Source organism: Lipotes vexillifer, unplaced genomic scaffold (assembly GCF_000442215.2).
Source record: "Lipotes vexillifer unplaced genomic scaffold, Lipotes_vexillifer_v1.1 scaffold1048, whole genome shotgun sequence".
Lineage (NCBI taxonomy): Eukaryota > Metazoa > Chordata > Mammalia > Artiodactyla > Lipotidae > Lipotes > Lipotes vexillifer.
The window spans coordinates 3,231,380-3,254,656 of NW_006785351.1; the positions used below are offsets into that span (position 1 = coordinate 3,231,380).

Genomic DNA, 23,277 nt, shown 5'->3' on the forward strand with positions numbered 1-23,277 from the left:
ACAGGATTTGTCCTAGAGGACCCAGGGGAAATGGAGAAGAGAGAATGGTTATATTTACTTCCCTGTATGATTAATATACTCATATAAGTTGGCACACCAATTCAACATTTTTTGAGCTGCCAGCAAAAACATAATTAAAGAATTTGGCTTTATAAATGTGATATAATACTAAAACTAAGAGTTGGGAAACAGTTCTAATCCTGCCTCTGCTAATGTGATGAAGGACCTTGAGCCTGGAACTTATTTAGTACTGGAACTCAGAGTGTCCATTTCTGAGATCAAAGGGGTTGACCAGATAGATGATCTCTGAGGTCCCTCCCAAGTTCAACGTTCTCTAATCATTTAGAATTTAAATTGATTCTGAAGCTCAGAGCAGTAAAATTTTAAGTTTCCATTTTAGAAAGAAGAGTGACACCAAGTGGAACAAAGTCGGAAATACAGTTTTGTTTTTTAAAGTTTAGTAGCTGCGTAATTAAAATCCAATGCACTATTTCTATTACAGTTTAGTAGCTATTTACAATACAGCACAGATACTCATAGAGTACTGAAATGGATAGAGGTCTTCATTCAATGAACTAAACCAACCCTTCACTTTCAGAGTCAGGAGGAGTCTTCTTAGGTCTACCAGCTTATTCTCTCAAAACTTGTACTAGTAAATTTAAGACTTCAGCTTCTGTGATTTTGCATTAGATTTGTAGATTAATTTGGAGAGAAATTACATCTTTATAATAGAAAATTTCCAACCCAGGATATGATATGTCTGTCTCTCATGGCAGCTCTTCTTTTTAAATTCATATATTTAAAATTTATATGTAGCTTAATTTGTTTTTGTCAGAAGCCTATATGGTTTTTGCTTCTGGGAAATAGGTCTTCCCGTCATGTCGATTATAAAATTATTCTAACACAACACTGTAAATCAACTAAACGCAAATAAAAAAATAAAAATAAATAAAATTATTCTAAACTTTCTTCTATCATCTTTATGGTTTTTTACTTGGTAATGCATTTGAAATTGATTTTGGTATGAGCTCTGAGGGAGACATCTTACTTTATTTTTATCCAGTTATCCTACTCATTTCCCCCCAATGAGTTGAAATGCCATCTTTACGTGAGTTTGTTTCTGACTGATCTGTTTGTTCCATTAACCTGTCATTCTATTCTGGTTTCAGTACTACACTCCTAGTTATTTTATTTACAACCCATTTTAATATCTGATAGATTGTCTTCAACCCTCTTCCTTCCTTATCATCATTTTTTTCAACATTTTCCTGGTCATCTTTACAATCTAAAACTTCATTTATTTATTCTAAACTTTATAATCATTTTGTCAAATGTCCCCAAAATAGTCTCACTAGGACCTTGATCAGGATTGTGTTATACTTTAATTCTGTGAGAACTGATACCTTTACAGATTTCCAGGAAAGTAATATTTACATTAATATTTTCAAATCTTCCAAAGTGTTATTAAGGTCATTAATGTCATAAAGGCAAGTCTCTTATATTATCATCTATGCAACCAAAAAAAAATGCTAAATAGAAATATGCCAAGGACAGCTGTATTATATGGCATTACAAACCTCCCTCTGTCTCAATATCAGTATGTTTGTGGTCATTCATGCAGTTATTTAATCTCGTTAATTGTCCTTATCCCCTATCTGCATATTTCCATCTTATTCACAAGACTATCATGAGTTACCTCGTCAAATGCCTTACTGAAGTCTACATCTGCTATTTCTACCATATTTCCTTTACCTACTACTCCAGTAACTTTGTCATAGGAAGAAACTGGGTTAATCTGATCAAATACAACTTGATATTAATGAATCCAACAACTTGATATTAATAAGCCCATCCCAGGCCTACTGGTGACCATTCACTTTCCCAGGTACTTAGAAATCATCCTCGTATATTTTAAACTCTTACCTGTGATGGACTAAGCATACATCATTACGTCTAGAATCAAATGTCGCCAATTTAAGAAAAAAAGTGGGTGCGGGATAGTTTAGTTACTTTAGAAGATGAATGGTTCTAAAATATCCAAATCACCCTAATAAATCTAGTTTGACTCCTGGAATGTATATACTGACAAAAGACCACTTAAAGCCTCATTATAGTTGAGAAAGGCATTACCTTTGCTCCACAGTCTGCTCCTTTCTGAATGCAAAATCCAATGAACCGTGGGTCTGCCACTTTTACTAATATGTTGTCAACACAATAGACATGAATGCTCCAAATGCCTCTTTGCTCCATATCCTCCACAATATTCTGGGCTGCGAGAGCCCGATAAAGACCACCATTCCCATCTGGGAAATAAAATAGCCTGTTAGTAGCACCCCAAAACTCAGTGTGACGGTAACCCAAAGATTGTTTAATGTTTCTCAACTGGGATGAAGATCTCTGAAAACCAGTTTTACATTACAGGGCCAAGAAAACTGAATGTCCATAAGGAAGGATTCAGGTGTCAAAAAGTTATACTACGTGATTTTGAAGGTAATTTAGCGTAAGTATAATAACATTATTAATGTAGGGCTAGGCAACTCCAAAGAACATACTTTTTAACTCAGCCCTTTTAACAATTTGGCCTATAATATATTGTGAAACATAAAATTCTTTAACAGGCAATATTTTTTTATAACATTTCAAGTTTTCTTTGTATGATTCAAATTAGCTCTGTATTTATAGCCCCAACACTGACAATTTCATCCATCTCAAAAATAAAAATATATGAGTATTGATACCAAATGATTTGTTAAGAAACCAGATTAATATGAAGGTCTATGGTGATTTTAACTAAATACATGTAAAAGCCTCTTCTTTCCCCATCTATTTTTAGTGCTGCTTTAATGTACTTCTTCCATCAACAACCTCAGCTACAGCTTAAATGACAAAAAATTAGACAACTTCACAAAACAAAGCTAAAAATAGTAAACTCTTCCATTAATTAAAAAGAATTGAGTGGGGGGAGAAAAGAGTTGAGATGAAATAAAAGCCTACACCTGCAAAGCACCACTGTTAAATACTGTTTTTATTTCCTTCCAGCCTTTCCTTCAAGAAGAGTGTCACAGAGATGAGAATCTGTTGACACATTTACTTTATATTATAGTGGGATCATACTTATGGTCACTATATGTGGCTACACAGGCAACACACTGCCCAATCCTAGGGATGCCATTAGCAAACTACAACTGTGCATGCAGCTCTGTATTTCTCATTCTCTTACTTAACCTACTGAAACTATTTCGCTTTGTCAATTAATATCTCCACACAATTATTTCAATACTGTTTAAGAATTAATGCTACAGGTAAACTATAATCTAGCCTCTTATTTTTTAAGCAGCAGATGGTTTCCAATTTTTCACTACAATAAACAATGTAGCCATGAACAATACTGTATATAAAATACTGGGTAAAGAGAATAAATACTCTGAATGCTGCTCAAATTGCTCTCAAAAGCAGACATCCACAGAAGTATAAAAGCATATCCATTTCACCCATGGGCATTTCCATTGTTTTTAATCATTGCCAAATTTAAAAATAATTAAAATATTAATTTTTAACATCCAAATCACTGTATTAAAAATATATATATCAAAACTTAAAGAGCTACACATCGTAAATTAACTGTACTCCAAAAAAACAGTTTAATGAGTTGTGTTACTACCACTTCTAGTCACCATTAAATAAGAATGGTTACAAACCTGGAGCCATAGAAACCTTGTTCTTCTCTTCCAAAATAATTTTCCCATCAAAACTCATAGCAGGCAGCATTCCCTGCTGAAAAAAGATTACATTCTCTTTTTTTAAACCAAAGTACTTGTGCTTTGTGAAGAACTCCTTTATAGATTCCATTGTTCTGCCACTGGTCATTATATACCTTGCAAGAGAAAAGTAAATCTTCTAAGCCATAGCACTATGTGAATTAGGGCAAAGTAAAGTCTTGTCTATTTCCTAAGCTAAAGAAAATTTTTGAGAGCACTGTTTATTGTTTTCACTTCCTTCATCCTCTTCCTGGATAAGGCAGCATTAGCTGCTACCCAAGGGGAATTTCTTCCAGTAACTTCATCAATCCTTATATATAAAATAAATCTGTAACAATATTAAAACATATCTCCTGCAACAGAAAGCCTACAACTGGCTCAAGTAAACATTTTAGAACTCTGAAAAGTGTATTCTAGGTTGAAATCTCCTATTCTAGTAATAGGGAGAAAAGGATAAATGTAATACATTCTAATTATCTCTTATGGTTCTTTTTACAAAAAATTTGAAATGGAATCTGGGCTCCGCTCACCCTTTATTTAAAATCATAAAAGTGTAATTATACTCTCTGTTGTCACAAAAATCCAACCCATGCCACTGTAGCAAAAGAGAAAAAAATTCTATCTAAAACCATAATTAGTGACTACAATAGCTTTTCCCCTTACTAAAATGTAAACCATATATAAGTAGGGATTTTTGTCTGTTTTGGTTCTGTCTGTCTCAGTTCCCAGCACCCAGAAGTAGGTACTCAATTAATATCTGTTAAATGAAGAACATTATAAAATTTCCCAGCACAGTCAATATCTGTCTGATTAACAAATTATCCTGGGTATTATGAGTATTATAAACCCTGGGCACAAAAACTTTGGGCATCATGATTTAGGTGACAAAAGAAGTGACTAAACTGTTCCACATAAGAAAAATAAATTCTGAGCTGTGAGGAGAAAGAAAAAGAAGAAAATCCAACATGATAGTGGGAGGCCAGGGCTGTAAGTAGAATTTTGGCCACTTAGAACACAGACGTCCTTCAAAACTCCCCAAGGGAATCAAAATGAAGAAAATAGTTCACAGCTGGCCAATACCATCCTTAATTGCTAGAAAAGCTGAGGAAATTACAAAAAGCCTATTTTTAAAGGCATCAGAGAGCTACAGAAGCAACATGGATTAGAACTAAAATTCAAGAGAGTGAGAATCTTTCAAAGGAGAGCTAAAGATATGCAGCTGCCTTTTCCTGGGGGTATTTGCTGATCTGGGGTAAAGGCTAGTGGTAGAGAATCTGAGCTTGGACCAGGCAGAAGGACAGAGAAACCAGCAGAGTTTTTGTTGGTCACCTGGGGCTAAAATAACAAGATTAGGGACTTGAGGGATTTCAAACGCACAGCTGGTTTCCCCCTCAAAACATGCTAACTTCCAAAGCTGCTCTGAGAAACAGATTCAAGAACTAAATCAAAACCTTTTAAAAAACAGCAGAATTTCCTGTAATCTCTTGGTGCTTAGAAGATGAACACTGGCCAAGATAGGCCCTGAGGACCTGGCATACTATCAGAGACTGAGAATCCCAGTTTGGCCCACAGCAGAGAAATCAATGGGGCTTTCAGCTGGTGTGTATGGGAGAAAGGTGAGGTTTCAGGAGGACTAAATAACCCAATACTTAAGGATATGAGTTTCTAGAGTGAGAGAACCCACTGAGTGCCCACAGCAGTGACTGAAAATAGATCCACACCACGTCATCATGAAATTTCAGTTACTAAAGATAAAAAGAGACCCCAAATTCTTTCAAAGCAAAAGGGGAAAAAAAAAAGATTGGGAATCAGAATGGCAATGGACCTCTCCAAAGCAATGCTGAAACAATAGAGCAATGCTTTCAAATTTCAGAGGGAAACTGATTTTCAATCAGAAATTCTATACATAGACAAACTACCAATCAACATGAAGTTTCTAGACCGAGAGAACCCTCTGAGTACCCAAAGGTACTCAGGTAGGGATTAAAAGTTGGAGGTGAGTATATACTGCTCGTTAAGGCTACAGTGATTATCTATCTAGCTGTAACACATATTTTAACATATATAGTAAATTATAGCTCCCAAGAAAATCTGTAGTAACAGGAAATACATCTGCCTATGAATAAAGTACATATGCATTTTGAATATTATAAACCAATACATGTTCAGACACTGTCCCATAATGAGAAATATCTTACCACGGAATGATGCATTTGTTGCCATGATATTTTTCAGCTAACTGTTGAAGCTTCAGGATACGCTCTGCTTGAATCTGAAAAAGTGTCTTATGGGATGGCAAACCGACATCATACATCCCCTTGGGATATGCAACACCAAGTCTTGTCCCCTGCCCACCAGCTAGAAGAAGAACTGCTACTTTGTTCTGAGAAATCTGGAAAAGTCCTAAAAAAGAAAATACGTGTATCACTCTATAATTCAACACTTTAGGATTACATATACAAAGGTAGCTGCAGAGTCACCCTATCTGCATAAGACATAAAGACAAGGAATTCACAAGTAATCATGGATGACTATCTTGTTAATAAAAACATTTTTATTATTAAAAAAATAGATTTATATAACCCAACCAAACACCAAACAATGAATAATATACTTTAATGAACTAATAATTTTTATTCTGATAAGGTTGGAAGGCAAAGACCAAGGGATGTTATAAATGTTTTACAAGCACTTGACAACTTATCAGATGTGGCAAGTTAAGAAAAAGATAGGATAAGAGCAGATCCCTAGGCTTCAGGATGAATGATGATGCTATTAAATTACCTCCAGCTGATAAATCAATCAATAACAATTAATAAATCAATGAGTATGTAAATATACTAGACAAGCTACCATCCAGTAAATGTAAAGAAAAGAAACCCTGAGTTGGGAAAGCAGTGTAGTCCAACGGTTGAGAAGCCGGGCTTTGAAGTCAGGACACCTGGGTTTGAAACCCAACTCAAGTGAATGAGCTTAGGGGATTTGCCTGCAAAAGGGCATCAGGAGACTTTGTGGAATGATGGAAATGTTGTATATCTGATTGGGGTGGTAGTTACATGGGTGTGTAAATTTGCTAAAAACTCATAAAACTAGTGCATTTTATTGTATGTAATTATACTTCAGTAAAATTTATTAAAATGCCTTCTTTTCTTTAAAATGGGCCATCTATTGCAGCTCAGAAGGATGTGACACAGAGTTTTTTTGAAACTCTAAGTGAAACTATAAATGTTATTAAGAGACAGAGGCTCTCAGTTCGGATTAAAAAATAAAGTAAAATAAAATCTTGCCATGTACCATTTCTAAGAGCTACCTCATAACTCTAAGGTAGACAGCTTCAGCACCAGAAGGTTGAGTAGCTTGTGGGAAGAGGCAACATAGAAACTGGATCTCTGGGAAGCTAGAAAAGCTGTAAAAGGTCAGATGTGATAAAGCAATGGTTGATGGCTTTTGTTCTATTTTCTGAATTTCATACTTTTATTAAAATTCTCAGAAATTCTATGAACAAGGCAGGCCACTATCCACAATTGTAGGCCAAGCCAGAGGGGGCAGTGGTGGCCAGTATCAATTATTATTATTTTTTACATCTTTAGGGAATGCAGGTTTGTCTAATTTACCAGCTTTAGGCTTTATGTGTTTTTGATATATTGGGCTTTCCTAAAGCTAATATACTAGTACATTGTGAACTTAAAGAAATATTCTTAATAAATCCATTATAAAATCAGAACTGTCCTGATTCTACAGTCTGTCTTTACCAGTAACTAAGTACAGCCAAGGATGTTATGCAACAACTTTCTAGCAATTTTTTCAATCAAAAAATTTAAAAGCACATTAGATATTTCCATAATTCTCACCTTTGATGTAAAGCTTCGAGCTTAGCTATCTGAGAATTAATTTTCTCTCTTTCTCCCTTGCCTACAACTAGATTGTCCTTGTCCTTTTCTCCATGGCATTTCATTGTACCTTATCAGAGTTTGAAAATAAAATACCAGGGGTAATGTTAGACTCCAAAATAGTAACTAAAATCTAAAAGGTAGGTATAATTTTCCCCATTTTAGAGATAATAGGCTCAGATGAGTTAATGATCTTGCCCAAGGTCACACAACTAAAAAGTGTGAATCAGGATTAGAACTTGGCCCCAGGTCCTATTCACCAGCACTGCACTGCCTACAGCAGTCTCTTATCACACCCAAACATTTAACAGATAAATTATACAGCACCATAATTTTTAGGGGTGTACACTGTCCTTCCTATTTCCTTCTTGCCCTTCCTACTCTTTTCCACTGAATTCATGAGAGGTTGTGCTGCCTTTTCTTATCTATCTTACCCATCACCCTACATGGAAAAGCTGCTGAGCTGGGAAGAGCCCACATTCTCCAAAACTTGCCAAACACTGAATTTCTAACAGCATCCCAGCTCCGTGTTGTGCTTAAACACTCCCCACAACCACCATGTAACGAAGACTGGCTGAGACGAAGCAATCTGAAGGGAACAGGGAACCATATAAAGCAGTTTTGAAAACCATTTTACATTTGGTTATTCCTTGAGTTATGAAAGAAACTATGGTTTCTAGGAACTAAATTTAACTCTGCTGTCACTGACCCAAAAAGCATTATTTTAAAATACAGGTCCACAATCCCTTACCTAAACCAGATTTATTTCAGAATTTTATTTCAGAATGCAGAACTCTTCAAAATTTAGAAAAGGAATACAGTACACAGACAATATGTTATATTTTACCCCAGCAGATCTGAGACAGTACCTTATAATCACATTAAGTGGGATAAAAAAAGTTTATCAATAGTCTCATGTCTGTTCAGGTCAGGTTTTGCACCATTTTAGAGTGGCAGATAAATAACTTCAGTCTGTCTGGACCCTCACATACCACCAAAGGTGCTGGAATCAAAAATATTTCTAAACAGGTTCCCAAAGAGTCCCAGATAAATATTCTGAACACAAAGGTCTTTGTTTTTTTGGTACTATTTATTTTCTTTATAGAGCACATGTGTTTTAAGTTGTACTGTTAATATGGCTCTAATCATCCTTCCTGCCTTCTTACTTTTACCTTCGGTCCAAAAGTAAGTTTCTTCTCTCAGCTCCCTTACCTGTAAAAGGTAAGAGCCACACTCCCAGAGTCAGCTCCACATCTGAGCTCCTGCTTGCCAGATGGCCAAGAAACACCAACCAGCACTCTCCACAGATTCTTACTGGTTATCAAAATATCACTGTATAACCTTTTCTCTTCCTTGGATCAGTTCCCTAAACTACTGCTTCATTCCAAATTTCCAAATGTTTCCATTCTAAAGCTGTGCTAACCAACAGCTGATAGTGGTCTCTTTTTTCATTGAAATAAATGGCATGTGTTTGTTTCCTAAGCCCCCGACAGCCATACTTTCTCCAATTCTTCTTTCCATCTGTGGACCTGATAACCCATCTAATCACTATGTCTTAAAAGTAGCATTGAGACCATGCTTGCCAGGGGGGTACATTTCCAGGCAGATCTACATTTACATCTCATCTCCATCTAGCCACAACTATTATAATGCATTATAACACAGTCCATAAATATTTGTGATAAAAAGGTGTCTCTGCATTAACTTCTTCCTGCTGTATGCATCTCACTTATGAACAGAGAAAAACAAGAGGAAAGAAAGCAGTCCCTAGAGTATCAAAGCCAGCTTCAATTCAAGAACTAAATAAATGTAGCTACAGCTGTTGTTAACAATACCAAATCGTGTGGGGCTGAAGTATTCATCCATTTCATCTGTGTTACTACAATAAAACTGCAATGTTTATCAAAAGTGTGTAACACATAAATTAGTATGTCTTATAATGACAGATAAAATACTTCTTGAAATTAAGCAGGTCAATAAAATTCAGTAAGCCTTTTAGTTACATGGCAATATACATGATTTCAAACTGTATGGGTCATAACATAAATTTTATACAGGCAGCACTGCACCTATTTGAAAAATGTTAACTGATTATAAATGTATTTAACCCATGTGACAATTAGGAAATTATGAACTTCTACCCCAAAACTTCTGCAAATATATGGGAAAAAACCCTGCAAAGTACATTACTATATCATCTTTTCATTACAGGTCACTAGAGTTAATTACCTTCCCACAGAAATCAGGACCTAACACACATTAAATCAGAAGTTTAAAAAAAAAAAAAAAATCAAGCCAGAATGAGCCATTTCCAGGGCAGGGGTATACTTCTCTCCTTGGGGAGTCATGCATGTTAGCCCAACAGAGTCCGAGCACTTTTCCTGATAACATTTACAACAAACAGAGAGAAGAGTTTACAGTGGCCTCTCACAGATCAACTGCTTCCTGGATAACTTACTGCTTGGACTAGTTCCTCTCATACATACTCTTTGATTTGGGCATATGTGCCTGAAACACGGAGGTTGGCACAGGTGCTTCTGATGTACAGCATTGCCAGAGCTTTCTATCTAAACTTTCAGCACTCCTGGACAAGGGGTGGGGTAAACAGGCTATTCAACTGGTGGAAATGAAGAAAGACTATACACGAGACAGGAGATATTTTAAGTCTTTAATTTTGAATCACATTTTACAGGTGAAACAATTATTTTATGGATTAACTACTTCCCCAAAATATTAAGCACAAAAAGTAGACTAATAAGGGAAATCTCTATTTGAACTGGTTTCAGATACTGGGGGATTACTGTGAATTTCATTAGGTATAATAATGGCATCGTAATTAGGAAGAAAATGTCCTTATACTTAAGAGATGTATACTGAATTTTATGAGGGTAAACATAATGTTTGCAAGTTGCCTTAAAATACTACAGCAGAGAAAAATGAAAGAGGGACAGATTAAGCAAAATTAACAAAATTTTGATAATTATTTACTTAAGGTAATGCATATATAGAAGTTCATTACACTATTTTTTGTCTCCAAATATCTGCTTCCAAATATGCTTGAAATTCTTCATAATAACAATTTCTGGAGCAGGCTACAAGACTATACATAAACTATAATCCTAATGTACGTGTGTGTATATAAGAAAATACTATAAAATATTGCTAGCGAGTATTTATCTCTGGATTGTGGGACAGCAGAGATTTATCTTTTTTCCTTTGTAATTCTTAGTATTTTCCAACTTCTCCAAAATAAGTATGTGTTACTTTTAAAATAAAACAAATCTATTAGAAATATCACTGCACTAGATTTCAGGAAATGTAGAGGAGGATAATGTTATGAATACATTTTTTCTAAACGATCCATTTACTTTTCTACAATGTTATATAGATTAATTTTTTACATGTCTCACAGGTTACAAAAAAGGGTTAACACTGAATATTAATTTCTTATTATAACACAGAATTACAAGATTGTTTTGTGTTCAGTTTAAGCATGCATTTCTTCTAATAAAGAACGGGATTTTTTTTTTAAGCAAATATATTTTCCCAGAGTGTGAATATCTTTTCAAAAATGATATTTTCATTGAAGCTTCTGAACTACTTCTTCCAAGATCTCAGTTTTGTAAGACAGAGGTTTTTCAGTTACCCCTCGACATTCCATTTTCTACAATCGGCCAGAACACTTCAAGAATTAAATCAAAACAAGATCTCTCTTCAATAAAGAGCACAGTGGTAGCTTACGTATTTATCCTTCACCAATAATTTTCCACCCTAGGTGTTAAAATGTCTAAGGTCAATAGCCACCAGACACTTTGAAATTATTGTACAATGCTTTTATTTCCCCTATCCTGGGGCAGTGGGATGGGGGCAGGCGTAGTGGGGGCTGGCGCGGGGGGGAGGTTGTCTTTGATACAATTATCAGGAATTTCCTACTATCTGAAATAAAGCATTGGAATCTTTGCAATGGCAATCTCTTTCCTTTGATAACTTACTGCAGAAATTTCCTTTTGTTATGAATTTGCACACATATGGCAGTTTCTACCTAATGCAAAGGTTGTTAACGTCAGTTAAAAAGTCTCCCTCTCCACCCCTACTGCTTAAGCCACAAATAAATATTCTTCCCTTGACAGCAGGCCAAAAGGAAGTTTGCTTTGCACCTTCTTATACTCGACTTGCTTGTAACAGTTGTGGATTTTAATCTAAATGAGAAGTCATAAATGTGGACTTTTGTTCCACAGATTCCAACAAAAAGGCCATATAGAAGAGACTCAAACTATAGGAAGTCTTGACTGTTGCTCATGGTCCCCATTATACAAGGCCAAAGCTTGGCTTTCCATAAGTGTTAATTCTAAGACTTTATCTCCATGAAATCACAAGGAGAAATATAGGCAGCTGGAATTCCAGAGGGTAAGAAGAGGTCCTGTGTGGCTTGTGGTGAAACCCAGGGAGGGAGGGAAAGATGAATGAATCCAAAGTTAGTGGGAGTCACAGTGTCACTACTGTCCTCCATTCAGATGGATCCATCTGGAAGCCACTTTCTCACATCTTAGTGGCAGAGCCCTGTTCTAAGTAAGAAGTGAGGTTAGCCACTACCAAGCATTTTAAATATGAAAGGGCCCTCCTTGAAGATCATCCAATTATTTTCAGTGTTTTTAATCTTCAACCCCTTTTAAGTAAAACCTCATGTAAAGAGGTTTATTTGTTTATGTACCAAATACATAAAAACAGGTCAAAGTAGAACTGCTCCTGGAGCGGGGAGATGAAGGGGCTGGAGACCCACCTGTTTAGTATCTGTTCCCCCCTCTCCACAGTTTCACCAGCAGTTGAAACCCTAGAGGTCTTTGGAACAGTTTGAAAAACAGTAGATCTGTAAGCCCAGAGAAAGACATGAAGATAATGGCAGAGAAGAAGGTTGATAATGGCAGTTATGTTTCTTTTTTGGGGGGTTGCAGGGAGTGCCAAAAAGCGAAAGACAATAAAAATACCCATAGTGTGGTGCAAATACAGACTATAAATCATATCTATAAAAGTAAATATGTATATAATCAAGTACTAGGTGGCAATGTGGACAAATAAAAACATAGATTTGATGAGGTTATGGGCAATTTCTCTACAGTATTTCTGTTACTTTGATATTATTTTTGAGATAAAGTAATGTTTTTTTAAAAAGGAAAAAGTATTAGTCCAATCTGTTCATTCTACAGCTGAGGAAATGAGGTCCAGATTTGACAAGAAGCATGTACAAACACTCAAGGGCCTGCAATATTTAGTGACTTTTACTTACGGAGGAGTATTATAAAAACCACAGTTCTCAACCCTACCAAAAAAAGCTAAATTTTAGCTATTTTGCCATTGTCAAAAGCACTCATTAGTACTAGTTATGGGGACAGATTTTATGATATGCTTTAGAGGAAAAAGCATTGGGGAAATTCAACAAACATTTATCGACCAACATATAACTGCAAAACACTCCTCTAAATGCTATGTGACATACATAGACACCTAGGACACGGGCTGCTCTTTAAAGGTTTACAATGTAATGATGAAGATAGACACAAACAGCCCTTATTATAAGGAAAAATGAAAGATGAGCATGGACAAAGAATTTCAACCTGGGACACTGACAAAAAGGTGACACATGAAAGAGTATGTGTGGTGAACCTTGGAGAATGAGTGTAAGTTTCCCAAGTGGCAGAGCCACCTCACTGCACAGCTCCAGGAGACGGGTGGCATCACAAGATGATCCAGCTACATGGAGAAGGGGTAAAGGCCAGACCCAGCTAAGGACAAGCATAAGCAAAGGCAGGAAAGGCATACTAGAATGTTCAGAGAAAGGTGAATTACAGGGTCCAGCTGAAAGGTGTGGGGCAGTAGCAGTGGAGAGAAACATAAGAGACAAGATTGGATAGGGCCGTGTTAGGGAAGGGTTTTGGAGTAAACTAGCATAAACTGAACCATTCAGCTTGTCCTGCAGGAAGGGAAATCTAATAGAAGTATGGACACTGAGAAAGGAAAGAGACTTAGAGGCAAATTATGACTTGAATGAGAAGAGCCTTGAATCAGGCACCAGAAATGAAAAGAGAATGGAGAGACGGGCAACAGGAGCCACTGCGGCCTCTTGGCCACACAATCTGTCACTCTCAGATCAGTCACCTGGTTTAAGGTCTTAAGGAAGTGAAAATACTGTTACTTTAATGGTTTTAGTACATCTCATAATAAGCCTTAGAGCAAATCTTCCCATGTTCAGTACCTTCACTTTCCCAGGCCTGCAGCTGATCGTGATCCCTGGTAGCGCTGCCCAACACCTCTCGAGGGACAGCTTCCATCCGTGCGTCCACTTTCACTGGCTGGGAAGAATGGTTAAATCCTTCAATGGCCTTCTGGAAAAAGAAGTTCAGCTCCTCAAAGTTCATGGCCTGGAGCTCTGTGAAAAGTTCTACCTGTTGGGCTTCTTCCAGCTCATTCCAGAATTGCAATAGGTGTTCTTGCCCAGCTTTGGACAACCTGAGTTTGAGGTCATTAACATTCATAATGCTCTGGTAGCCAAGTTTTGTAATAACTGGGGTGTAATTTCTGCACCTGTAAACCTGAAAGAGAAAAGAAATGAATAGCAGGTCAAAGTCCAACCTCAAAACCTGAGGAGATTTTTCCTGCTAAAAGTAAGTACATTAAAAAAAAAAGAGGCTTCCCTGGTGGCACAGTGGTTGAGAGTCCGCCTGCCGATGCAGGGGACACAGGTTCCTGCCCCGGTCCGGAAAGATCCCACATGCCGTGGAGCAGCTGGGCCCATGAGCCACGGCCACTAAGCCTGTGCGTCCGGAGCCTGTGCTCCACAACAGGAGAGGCCACAACAGTGAGAGGCCCGCATACCGCAAGAAAAAAAAAAACAACAAATCTTGGGAGTTCCCTGTGGTCCAGTGGTTAGGACTCAGCGCTTTCACTGCCAGGGCCCGGGTTCAATCCCTGGTCGGGCAAATAAGATCCTGCAAGCCCCACAGCATGGCCAAAAAAATTTTTTAATAAAATAAAAAAAATTTTTTAAACCCTTGATGTTAAGGAAATTCTGCCTTTCCATCATGATCATACTCATAAGAGATCAAACCTGTAAGACAATGCTAATAATTCTTATATACCAGGCACTGCACCAAGTACTTTATCTACATGGTCTCATGTAATTTTCAACAGCTCTATGACATAAATACTATTATTATCATCGCTTTACAGTTGAGGAGAATAAGGCACAGAGAGGCAAAGCAACCCAGCTGACTGGTGGAGCTAGGGTGTGAATGCAGACAGTCTGATCCCAGGACTCTAGTTGCCTCTATACTACTCCTCTGACCACTAAGCTACTACTGAAAGAACACCTGACTGTTTAATATTTCACCCCTTCTCATTTTATCTCTAAGGACAGAAACACAGAATTCAGAATACAACAATATCAAGAAGACAGGAACCCTATAATTATAAAAAATACATTTTATTTAAAGAGCAACTTCCACAAAGAAGCAGTAAAATATGTCCACTGTCTTTACTAAGAATTGAGCCCTAGGAGATTGGTTTAAGATGGTGGAATAGAAGGATGTGCGCTCACTCCCTCTTGGGAGAGCACCGGAATCACAACTAACTGCTGAACAATCATCGAAAGGAGGACATTGGAACTCACCAAAAAAGATGCCTCACATCCAAGGACAGGGGAGAAACCACAATGAGATGGTAGGAGGGGCGCAATCACAATAAAATCAAATCCCATAGCCGCTGGGTGGGTGATGCACAAACTGGAGAACACTTATATCACAGAGGTCCACCCACTGGAGTGAAGGTTCTGAGCCCCACATCAGGCTTCTCAAACTGTGGGTCGGCAAGAGGAGGAGGAATTCCTAGAGAATCAGACTTTGAAGGCTGGTGGGATTTGATTGCGGGACTTTGACAGGATTGGAGGAAGTGGAGACTCCACTCTTGCGGGGCACACACGAAGTAGTGTGCGCATCCGGACCCAAGGGAGAGAGCAGTGAGCCCACGGGAGACTGAACTGGACCTACCTGCTAGTGTTGGAGGGTCTACTGCAGAGGTGGGGGGTGGCTGTCACTCACCACGGGGACAAGGACACTGGCAGCAGTTCTGGGAAGTGCTCCTTGGCGTGAGCCCTCCCAGAGTCCACCATTAGCCCCACCAAAGAGCTCCACTGGTAGGCTCCAATGCTGGGTCTTCTCAGGCCAAACAACCAAGAGGGAGGGAACCCAGCCCCACCCATCAGCAGACAAGCAGATTAAAGTTTTACTGAGCTCTGCCTACCAGAGCAACACCCAGCTCTACCCACCACCAGTCCCTCCCATCAGGAAGCTCGCACAAGCATCTTAGATAGCCTCATCCACCACAGGGCAGACAGCAGAAGCAAGAATAACTAAAATTCTGCAGCCTGTGGAAGGAAAACCACATTCACAGAAAGACAGACAAAATGAAAAGGCAGAGGACGTTGTACCAGATGAAGGAACAACTAAATGAAGCGGAGATAGCAAACTTCCAGAAAAAGAATTCAGAATAATGATAGTGAAGATGATACAGGACCTCAGAAAAAGAATGGAGGCAAAGATCGAGAAGATGCAAGAAATGTTTAACAAAGTCCTAGAAGAATTAAAGAACAAATAAACAGAGATGAACAATACAATAACTGAAATGAAAAATACACTAGAAGGAATCAATAGCAGCATAACTGAGGAAGAAGAACGGATAAGTGACCTGGAAGACAGAATGGTGGAATTCATTGCTGTGGAACAGAATAAAGGAAAAAGAATAAAAAGAAATGAAGACAGCCTAAGAGACCTCTGGGACAACATTAAATGCAATAACATTTGCATTATAGGGGTCCCAGAAGGAGAAGAGAGAGAGAAAGGACCTGAGAAAATATTTGAAGCGAATATAGTAGAAAACTTCCCTAACATGGGAAAGGAAAGAGCCACGCAAGTCCAGGAAGCACAAAGAGTCCCAGGCAGGATAAACCCAAGGAGAAACACGCCAAGACACAAAGTAATCAAACTGACAAAAATTAAAGACAAAGAAACATTATTGAAAGCAACAAGGGTAAAACACCAAATAACATATAAGAGAACTCCCATAAGGTTAACAGCTGATTTCTCAGCAGAAACTCTACAAGCCAGAAAGGAGTGGCACGATTTATTTAAAGTGATGAAAGGGAAGAACCTACAACCAAGATTACTCTACCCAGCAAGGATCTCATTCAGATTCGATGGAGAGATCAAAAGCTTTACAGACAAGCAAAAGCTAAGAGAATTCAGCAGCACCAAACCACTTCTACAACAAATGTAAAAGGAACTTCTCTAAGTGGGAAAAACATGAGAAGAAAAGGACCTACAAAAACAAACCCATAACAATTAAGAAAATGGTAATATGGACATACATATCAAAAATTACCTTAAAAGTGAATGGATTAAATGCTCCAACCAAAAGACACAGGCTTGCTGAACAGATACAAAAAAAAGACCAATATATATGCTGTCTACAAGAGACTCACTTCAGACCTAGGGACACATACAGACTGAAAGTGAGGGGATGGAAAAAGATATTCCATGCACATGGAAATCAAAAGAAACCTGGAGTAGCAATACGCATATCAGGTAAAATAGACTTAAAACAAAGACTGTTATAAGAGATAAGGAAGGACACTACATAATGATCAAGGGATCAATCCAAGAAGAAGATATAACAATTATAAATATATATGCACCCAACATAGGAGCACCTCAATACATAAGGCAACTGCTAACAGCTATAAAAGAGGAAACTGACAGTAACACAATAACAGTGGGGGGCTTTAACACCTCACTTACACCAATGGACAGATCTTCCAGACAGAAAATTAATACAGAAACACAAGCTTTAAATGACACAACAGAGCAGACAGATTTAAATGATATTTATAGGACATTCCACCCAAAAGTGGCAGAATACAATTTCTTCTCAAGTGCACATGGAACATTCTCCAGGATAGATCACATCTTGGGTCACAAATCAAGCCTTGGAAAATTTAAGAAAACTGAAATATCAAGCATCTTTTCTGACCAAAACACTATGAGATCAGAAATCAATTACAGGAAAAAAACTGTAAAAAACACAAATACATGGAGGCTAAACAGTGCATTACTAAAAAACCAAGAGATCACTGAAGAAATCAAAGAGGAAATCAAAAAATACCTAGAGACAAATGACAATGACAACACGAAGATCTATAACATATGGGATGCAGCAAAAGCAGTTCTAAGAAGGAAGTTTACAGCAATACAATCCTACCTCAAGAAACAAGAAAAGTCTCAAACAATCTAACCTTACACCTAAAGGAACTAGAGAAAGAAGAATAAACAAAACCTGAAGTTAGTAGAAGGAAAGAAATCATAAAGATGAGAGCAGAAATAAATGAAACAGAAACAAAGAAAACAAAAGCAAAGATCAATAAAACTAAAAGATGGTTCTTTGAGAAGACAAACAAAATTGATAAACCTTTAGCTAGACTCATCAAGAAAAAGAGGGAGAGGACTCAAATCAACAAAATTAGAAATGAAAAAGGAGAAGTTACAATGGACACCGCAGAAATACAAAGCATCATAAAAGACTAGTACAAGCAACTCTGTGCCAATAACATGGACAACCTGGAAGAAATGGACAAATTCTTAGAAAGGTATAACCTTCCAACACTGAACCAGGAAGAAATAGAAAATATGAACAGACCAATCACAAGTAATGAAATTGGAACTGTGATTAAAAATCTTCCAACAAAGTCCAGGACCAGATGGCTTCACAGGTGAACTCTAACAAACACTTAGAGAAGAGCTAACACTCATCCTTCTCAAACTCTCCCAAAAAACTGCAGAGGAAGGAACACTCCCAAACTCATTCTATGAGGCCACCATCACCCTGATACCAAAACCAGAAAAAGATACTACAAAAAAAGAAAATTACAGACCAATATCACTGATAAATATAGATGCAAAAATCCTCAACAAAATACAAGCAAACAGAATCCAACAGCAGATTAAAAGGATCATACACCATGATCAAGTAGGATTTATCCCAGGGATGCAAGGATTCTTCAATATACACAAATCAAGCACTGTGATACACCATATTAACAAATTGAAGCATAAAAACCATATGATCATCTCAATAGATGCAGAAAAAGCTTTTGACAAAATTCTACACCCATTTATGATAAAAACTCTCCAGAAAGTGGGCATAGTGGGAACCTACCTCAACATCATAAAGGCCATATACAACAAACCCACAGCAAACACCAAACTCAATGGTGAAAAACTGAAAGCATTTCCTCTAAGATCAGGAACAAGACAAGGATGTCCACTCTTGCCACTATTATTCAACATACTTTTGGAAGTTCTAGTCGCAGCAATCAGAGAAGAAAAAGAAGTAAAAGGAATACCAATTGGAAATGAAGGAGTAAAACTGTCACTGTTTGCAGATGACATGACACTATACATAGAGAATCCTAAAGATGCCACCAGAAAATTACTAGAGCTAATCAATGAATTTGGTAAAGTTGCAGGATACAAAATTAATGCACAGAAATATCTTGCATTCCTATACACTAACAATGAAAGATCAGAAAGAGAAATTAAGGAAACAATCCTTAATTTCACCATTGCAACGAAAAGAATAAAATACCCAGGAATAAACCTACCTAAGGAGGTAAAAGACCTGTACTCAGAAAACTATAATACACTGATGAAAGAAATCAAAGATGACACAAACGGATGGAGAGATATACCATGTTCTTGGATTGGAAGAATCAATATTGTGATAATGACTATACTACCCAAAGCAATCTGTAGATTCAGTGCAATTCCTATCATATTACCAGTGGCATTTTTTACAGAACTAGAACAAAAAAGTCTTAAAATTTGTATGGAGACACAAAAGATCCCGAATAGCCAAAGCAGTCTTGAGGGGAAAAAAATGGAGCTGGAGGAATCAGGCTCCCTGACTTAAGACTATACTACAAAGCTACAGTAATCAAGACAATATGGTACTGGCACAAAAACAGAAATATAGATCAATGAAACAGGATAGGAAGCCCAGAGATAAACCCACACACTATGGTCAACTAATCTATGATAAAGGAGGCAAGGATATACAATGGAGAAAAGACAGTCTCTTCAATAAGTGGTGCTGGGAAAAATGGACAGCTACGTGTAAAAGAATGAAATCAGAACACTCCCTAACACCATACACAAAAATAAACTCAAAATGGATTAGAGACCTAAATGTAAGACCGGACACTATAAAACTCTTAGAGGAAAACATAGGAAGAACACTCTGACATAAATCACAGCAAGATCTTTTTTGATCCACCTCCTAGAGTAATGGAAATAAAAACAAAAATAAATAAATGGGACCTAATGAAACTTAAAAGCTTTTGCAAAGCAAAGGAAACTACAAACAAGACGAAAAGACAACCCTCAGAATGGGAGAAAATATTTGCAAACAATCAACGGACAAAGGATTAATCTCCAAAATATGTAAACAGCTCAAGCAGCTCAATATTAAAAACAAAACCCAACCAAAAAATGGGCAGGAGACCTAAACAGACTTTTCTCCAAAGAAGACATATAGATGGCCAAGAAGCACATTAAAAGGTGCTCAACATCACTAATTATTAGAGAAATGCAAATCAAAACTACAATGAGGTATCACCTCACACCAGTTAGAATGGGCATCATCAGAAAATCTACAAACAACAAATGCTGGAGAGGGTGTGGAGAAAAGGGAACCCTCATACACTGTTAGTGGGAATGTAAATTGATACAGCCACTATGGAGGTTCCTTAAAAAACTAAAAATAGAATTACCATATGACCCAGCAATCCCACTACTGGGCATATACTCAGAGAAAACCATAATTCAAAAAGACACATGCACCCCAATGTTCATTGCAGCACTATTTACAATAGCCAGATCATGGAAGCAACCTAAATGCCCATCGACAGACGAATGGATAAAGAAGATTTGGTACACATATACAATGTTGTATTACTCAGCCATAAAAAGGAATGAAATTGAGTCATTTCTAGAGACGTGGATGGATCTAGAGACTGTCATACAGAGTGAAGTAAGTCAGAAAGAGAAAAACAAATATCGTATATTAACGTGTATATGTGGAATCCAAAAAAATGGTACAGATGAACCAGTTTGCATAGCAGAAATAGTGACACAGATGTAGAGAGCAAACGTATGGACACCAAGGGCAGATTGTGGTGGGTGGCAATGGGATGAACTGGGAGATTGGGATTGACATGTATACACTAATACGTATAAAACAGATAACTAATAAGAACCTGCTGTATAAAAAATAAATTAAATAGAAAAAAAAAAAGAATTGAGCCCTAAAGGACAAGCAATACACACATAACAATCAAGTGATATGGTAATGCTTTTTAAGAGCATTCCATGATAATCCAGCCAAATGTTAATAGTAATAAAAAATAGAATGAGGAAATATTTACTCTACTCAGCTAATACAGATAAATGCAAGAGAAGACAGGCATTGTCCAGAAAGAGTTCACAAAGGAAGTATGATCTAGCTGTGCCTCAACGGTTGAACAGATTATATAGACAAGATTAGGAAACAAGCAGAGCCTGGTGGCCATGATAAGTAAACATGTGTGGGATGGAGAGCAGTAAGAAAGTTCAAGTTTTATGTAGAATGATGGGAAATGATGAAGGTGAGGGCTAACCCATGAAGAGCCTTGAAAACTAAGCAAAGGAATTCAGACCAAACAGAGTAGCTAACAGGAAGCCAACACAGATTACTAAACAGGGCCATTCCACCATGCTTTAGAGAGATGAGAGAAAAGAGCATGGCACAAAACAGACTGTAAGGAGGGGACAACAAGAAGCAGGAAAACAAGTTAAAAGACAATTGCAGGTGTGAAAAACCAAAGAGCAACCAGATTTGTTGCAGAGGAAATAAGAGTGAAAGGGATAAATTTGAGACACACTGGAAAGAATCATCACTGCATTATAATTGCTTAGCTTAGGTATAAAGGACAGAGGAAAAGTAGGTATCAAAGAAAAAGCAAGAATCTTCTCATGTAAGAAAAGTAAAAGGCAATATACAAGGTAGTTGAGAGCAAAATTCTGGAGTTCAGCTGAATTACTTAATTTCCCTATGCCTCCGTTTCCCCACCTGTAAAGTGGGATTAATAATACTCTCTACCTCATGAGGACTATTAAACATCAAACACCATTTACAAACTCAGGTTAAGAGAACCTACATCTGTGGGTCCCTTGAAGGGGCATTAACAACGAACACTAACATATATATGGCAGCACGATTCTTATTGCTTTATAGATAGCTGCTAATCCTCAAAACAACTCTAAGGTACTGTTATTGGGATTACTTTACAGAGGAAGAAATTGAGCCACAGAGATAACTTGCTCAAGGTCCAAAACCAGTAAAGTGATGGAGCTAGGATTCAAACCCTAACAGCCTGACTTCTAAATTCATGCTCTTAACCATCATGCTATACTGACTCTCAAGAGAAAGACTCTGTCATCTCCATGTGCATGTGTATGTGCATGTGTGTATGTGTGTATGTGTGTAAGAGAGGGGTGGCAAGAGAAAGAGAAACAGGTGATTTGTACTTTATTCAAAAATACAGACACAGTTGATTTTCTTATACCTGACTCACTTTGCAAAACTGAGTTCATAAGCCAACAGAATGGAGAAAGGAAGAAAATGTACAGGACAAGTAGGAGAGGAACTTTACAGGATGAACCAGATATAACCACCTCCATGCCACAAAAATAGTATTATTTTCTCCATTAATTCTGATAAATGGTGTGTGCATGTGTGTAATGGGTAAGCAGTAGTGAATAAGAGAATTAGACAAGGATTTTTACTTTGACAACCAAAGTCCGAAAAAGTTGAAGATCTAGAAATTATGACAGAACTTGCTACGTGACATATTTGGCAGTAGCCCACCATTATCAAATATAACTTTATTAGAATTTAAATTCCAGTTTAAAAGATATTTAGTATTTCCCCCTCCTCTTCTGGTCTCCTTCCTACCTCTATCTCTGCGGCTATATTATGTCCCCCAAACTGATAAGTAACCTCTTAGAGCGTTTGAAAAATTGTCATAGGGAGGAGCCATAACCATTGAATGCTTTAAATGCTTCACAGCATAGCCTATTAAGTCTGTTTTAGCCCAAGCTAAGTGAGGCAACTCAATAACAGTGAAGGAACAGAAACTGCCTTCTGTCCACACCTAGTTAATTTCACCAGAAAGCCCTTAAACTAAAGGCACTACATAATAACATACACACATTATTATAATCACTATTCCCTGATTTCAGATTTCATAAACCATGTACAAATAAATATAGCATAGGGTCAGGCCAAACTTAACAAAATCTTCGGGAAGCCATACAGCACATGTGTGCTCTGAACCCTCCAATCCCATGTTGCTGCTTGGCCAAGCCAGGGGAAAGCCAGAAATTTCAACCCTCTTCCATCATCAGTATTAAAACAAAACGGCAGGGCTTCCCTGGTGGCGCGGTGGTTGGGAGTCCGCCTGCCGATGCAGGGGACGCGGGTTCGTGCCC

General features: G+C 37.5%; 1 protein-coding gene across 3 annotated transcripts in view; it reads right to left on the bottom strand.

Annotated features, from left to right (window-relative positions):
• Positions 1–23,277, bottom strand: part of UAP1 (UDP-N-acetylglucosamine pyrophosphorylase 1) — a 39,574-nt gene that overhangs the window by 15,265 nt on the left and 1,032 nt on the right. For all 3 annotated transcript variants that reach the window (XM_007457409.1, XM_007457407.1, XM_007457408.1), the window contains exons 2-5: positions 13,899–14,235; positions 5,957–6,161; positions 3,699–3,874; positions 2,131–2,303 (exon numbers count right to left, since the gene is read on the bottom strand). In XM_007457409.1, the coding sequence (XP_007457471.1) occupies positions 2,131–2,303; positions 3,699–3,874; positions 5,957–6,161; positions 13,899–14,178 (834 nt within the window). In that variant the 5' untranslated portion in view covers positions 14,179–14,235. The remainder of the gene's footprint in view (positions 1–2,130; positions 2,304–3,698; positions 3,875–5,956; positions 6,162–13,898; positions 14,236–23,277) is intronic.